We start from the raw sequence: 4,524 nt of genomic DNA, 5'->3' as shown, positions 1-4,524 counted from the left end.
AGGACGGATTTGGGTAATATTGTTTTTAATTAATCACAAAAACAAACTGTAAATCCATGTTTTGAAGATTAATCGTTTAAAACCTTGGTGTAAATGTTTCTTTACTGTTTAAAAAGCAAACTGTCACTGTTTAAGCATTTACATTTTTGCAGCCCTACTAATGAGAGAAAATTAAAATTGACCCTGACGCACCTCTAGGGGGATCCTGCACAGAAAGTGCCCTGGCTGCGGGGATACTGCACAGCAGTCGGTACAGGTATGACTCTACCTGCAGCCGGGACAGCATCGCAGTGTAGGAGTGCAGTGCCAGAGTCTGGTGGAGGAGCTCTGCCTTGGACTCGAACAGCCGCTGCAGTTCCTCCACCACCGGTTCGTTTAGCACCACCTGCTGGTAGCGATGGTAACCACACACCTTTGACTGGTCAGCACAGACACCCTGCAGGTAGAGGACCACACAAGATACTTAATGGAAAATTCTACTGCACAAATCTGTAACAAGACAGTCAAATGAAACATGTTTTGTAAAAACTGTTCAAACAAACAAACAGCAACATGCAAAATGCAGGTCCACTATAAAATAGTTCTTAAAATGTGCATCTTGGAAACAGTCTGGCACAAAATCATTTGTACAGACAGCAATTTGGGAGAGCATTTATCATTGAAAACTTGTGTGTCAAATTTCAGATCAACTCAAAGACTAACCATGAAGTAATCACATAACAACCTACACCCTTGAGTGGGTTTCTGCTAGACTTACAATTTTAAGCGATAAAACACCCCCCGATACAAAAAAATAATAATTTGGTGGACAGCCAAAAAACACTGGAAATCACCGGAAACTGTGGAAATGGTTAATCAATTCACGTTAACTTTACCCTTTTCCTATTACAAAAATAAAAGCTACTATAAAAATAATAATAAATACATTTCCCAGTGCTGCTGGGCAATGTCCCTCTTCCTGACTTGTACCTATCATTGATTCGTTCTGAATACTTTAAACCCGCCCCAACTACTGAGTGACAAAACATTCCTATATTTCTATTAGAGGCTCCGTGTATGAGATTGGAGTGGAGGCCTTTTAGAGGGATTTAAAGCTGTACTACAGTTAAGATGGAGGATTTAAAACAGAATTGTGGCAAAATGTACAAAAATGCCTACAAACAAAAAACCCAGAATGTGCCCGTGACCATAGCGATTTCATTGTGGAAGACAGCAAAGGGAAGGTGGTACAATTTAAGTGTGCAACTACTGCTGAGTAACTACTATACATATTTTGACAAAAAAAACGCTCAAGAATTTTGGAAAGTAACCGAAAACACTGATTTTATACAGTAAATAAACGAAAGAACAAAATAAACAAAGCCCCCCCCCAAAAAAAAATGATTTACATAAAACCATAATATACAATTAATAAAAACCAAAAAACAGAAGCCCTAATTATAAGCTACTTATAAGTTACACATTACAGGAATGGAAATAACAGTATAATTAGAGACAGCCCAGGTGTTACTGTTTTAGATTATTTAAACAAGCAGTAGAGGTTACAAGTATAGATGTAAAACCTTATATGCAACTCTTTCACTTTTCATCCGTGTTATTCATTTATTTTCCCTGTTACTGTGGGAGGCTATAAAAGAATGGATGCTTAAGAGAATATCCTCAGACCTGCAGGGTAAGCTGCTCGTCTCTGAAGCTCCACAGCCGGTTCTGGGTGCTCTTGCAGTCCGAGACGGCTGCCTGGAGCTCTGCCTGGGCTTGACACAGCTGCTTGCGACAGCGCCAGTATTGCATCAGCAGCTCGTGAAGCTCGTGCACGTCCTGGTGAGCCATGCCCTCGAATTCGCTCACATGGAGCTCCACGTTTCCCAGCCAGGAGCCTGGCTCCCACAGTCGCAGCTGCTCTCTGGTGAAGGGCAGGGTGCTTAGGGAGATGCAGGACAGCTCCGGGTAGAGTCGCTGATAGGTCTTCTCTGGCTTCACCAGCTCCACAGGAACCAGGCTGGGCGGAGACTCCTGTTCCAACAGCGGAAGGACAGCCGGGGCTCTGCAATCTGATTTGCTGGCCGCTGTAACATCTCCTGATAGCATTCCAGCTGCAAAGCCAGATCCCACAATGACATTGCTATCAGAATGCTGGCTCTCGCTGGCAAAGAGCTGTGCTGCCACAAAGTGAAGAGGAATAGAGGAAACCACAAGTGGGGCACTGCTGGTTTCAAGTGCACTGTCAGGTGTGCGGTGCTCGGTTTGCTTGACATCAGGAAGTGCTGCTTGTCCACTGTCAGACCATGTCTGGCCAACTTGGGTGCCTCTGTGCTCCTGCTGCCCTGTTTCAAGTTCCCCAGCAGAGCAAGTGCCGCCTCTCCCACTCTTAGTCAATGTTTCTTCTCCAGTATCAGGCTCCTCTTGACCTGTGTCTGTGTTTAATGACAACTCTGCTACAGGAAGCTCAGAGGCATCCTCACTGGCCGGCTCACTCAGAGGGATGTCCGTAAATTCTAAATCTTCTCCAGCCTGCTTGTGATCGAGCTGGGGCTGGGCTCTGTCCACAAGAGCAAGCAGAGGAGGCCCCTCAGTTTCATTCAGGTGGCCAGGAAGGGGTTTCCGGATGTGAGAAGATGCTGTCAAGTTTCCTATACTTTTCAAGTCATCACTTAGCTTTTTATTTTTATCCTAAAAACAATTTAAACAAACAGCAACAGTAAATGTACAGACTATAAGAAGGTATTAAATGCGACGTGTGACTTAGATCAAAGTGGTATTGTTTCATTACAATTTGTTTATTTTATTCATCACTTTAATTTGTACTTATTTTTATACTTTAATTAATATTTTTAAAAGTAACAACAAATATGAAACCACTGTAAGTTTTCTTTTAAAAGTTGCTGATCAGCAAAGACTGCAACCCTTTTTAAAAACGTTTGATCATATTGAAATCATTGTACTGTGCAGCATGCAATCTGACTGAAGGTTCAGAAACCAGGTTATTGAGATCAAAGCTGTCTTGTGGTATCAGTAGTGAATCTCTAGCCCAGATAACCTGTGTCTGAATCTCAGTGTTCCCTTTCCAGTATTTATTTACCTGAGATCTTCCACTCGGCTTGGTTCTGGTTTTCTTGGGCCTCACAGCTTCAGCCATGTCTAGCACCAAAAGTGATTTCCGCTGTTCATGGCAGATTCAGGCTCAGTCTCACACAGGTTATCTGCTGTCCATTCTCCCTGATCAACAACATTTCTTCTGAGCATTGCTCTTGTTTAGCTCCATATCAGATGCTTTAGCTGGAGAAGACCTGCAATAGTATTAGTTCTATTAACTTTGTGCAAGGACTGTGTGCTGATAGTGTGTGACCTGAGATGTATGCCTGTAGCAGCTTGATTATTTGTTTTCTATAATTTACAAAACTTAATTTAGAACTCCTTCAGGTATAGGGCTTTCTATTTATTGCAGAGAAAAAATGACAGTCCACAATTTACTTAAGCAGATTCATATCAAATAAAATAAACAACCACATTCAAAAACATACTACAGCAACAACAGTTCATGCTCAGTATATAATATACAATACCTTCGCTGTTTATACATTCAGTCACTTATTGTTCATTATATATTTATTACTACAGCAAGTCACAAATTAAACACTACATACGTTAAAATTATGTTTCAACTGCAAATTGGCCACTTTGTCATAATAATGCGACTACTACGACTTCGACTATTACGACTACGACTACAAATAATAATAATTCAATAGGTCTACATCATCAGTATTCATGACTAGTACATATACGTCGTTATTATATCAATTACATGATTATTATATATTCCACCAAAGTGAAATAAAGGTAATAAAAACAAGATGGCATGCTCTACATTACACCCGTCTCTACTGTTTTAATTGCACTTATTAATGTTTACTGATTTAAAACTGTGTATAAGCACAGTATACAAAACATAAACACACTCTTTTTATATATATATATATATATATATATATATATATATATATATATATATATATATATATATATATATAATAAATAATTGTACGCATTCTTTGCAAATGTATTTACGACAACTAAAAATACTCTCGGTTTCGCATACACATATTTCAGAATATACATTTTTTCCAAGCGCACCCTACCATCTCTTACATTTTTATAGTGTTTTTATTACTAAATATTTACCCACACAGTCGGACGCAATCTCTTGTTTGTTTTGTTCTTCCAGGAAATATCGGCAGGAAAGAAGAAGTAAGAAACATCTATCACTGTCGACCGAAGTTCACGCCGCCGCTAGAGTTAGGGGGCAACGAAAGAAAAGGCTCTCTAATGATGAACCCATCCCAGCCGCCCGCTGTCAGTATGGGGCACGAAAAGGATTAAACTTCATCTCAACTAATGAAACAGGCGCTATTTCGGCTCTACTTGGGTTTGAAATGTATGCCTTTAAATCGCAATCAAATGTTGTTATGAGCATCTTTCTGCATTTATTGTGATATAATGATTCCATTCACGGTCGGAAATACA

General features: G+C 40.0%; 1 protein-coding gene across 8 annotated transcripts in view; it reads right to left on the bottom strand.

The window, feature by feature from the left end:
• epg5 (ectopic P-granules autophagy protein 5 homolog (C. elegans)) overlaps positions 1-4,241 on the bottom strand; it is a 55,002-nt gene extending 50,761 nt beyond the window's left edge. For 6 of the 8 annotated variants that reach the window (XM_041227534.1, XM_041227584.1, XM_041227556.1 and 3 more), the window contains exons 1-4: positions 4,183-4,241; positions 3,080-3,287; positions 1,666-2,670; positions 193-436 (exon numbers count right to left, since the gene is read on the bottom strand). In XM_041227534.1, coding sequence (XP_041083468.1) covers positions 193-436; positions 1,666-2,670; positions 3,080-3,136 — 1,306 coding nt within the window. In that variant the 5' untranslated portion in view covers positions 3,137-3,287; positions 4,183-4,241. The other 2 variants (XM_041227543.1, XM_041227553.1) reach the window with 2 other exon arrangements.
• Between the last annotated feature and the right edge of the window lie 283 nt (positions 4,242-4,524).

The sequence above is a fragment of the Polyodon spathula genome, chromosome 2 (assembly GCF_017654505.1).
Source record: "Polyodon spathula isolate WHYD16114869_AA chromosome 2, ASM1765450v1, whole genome shotgun sequence".
Taxonomy (NCBI): Eukaryota; Metazoa; Chordata; class Actinopteri; order Acipenseriformes; family Polyodontidae; genus Polyodon; species Polyodon spathula.
This window is presented reverse-complemented; position numbering and strand designations above follow the sequence as displayed.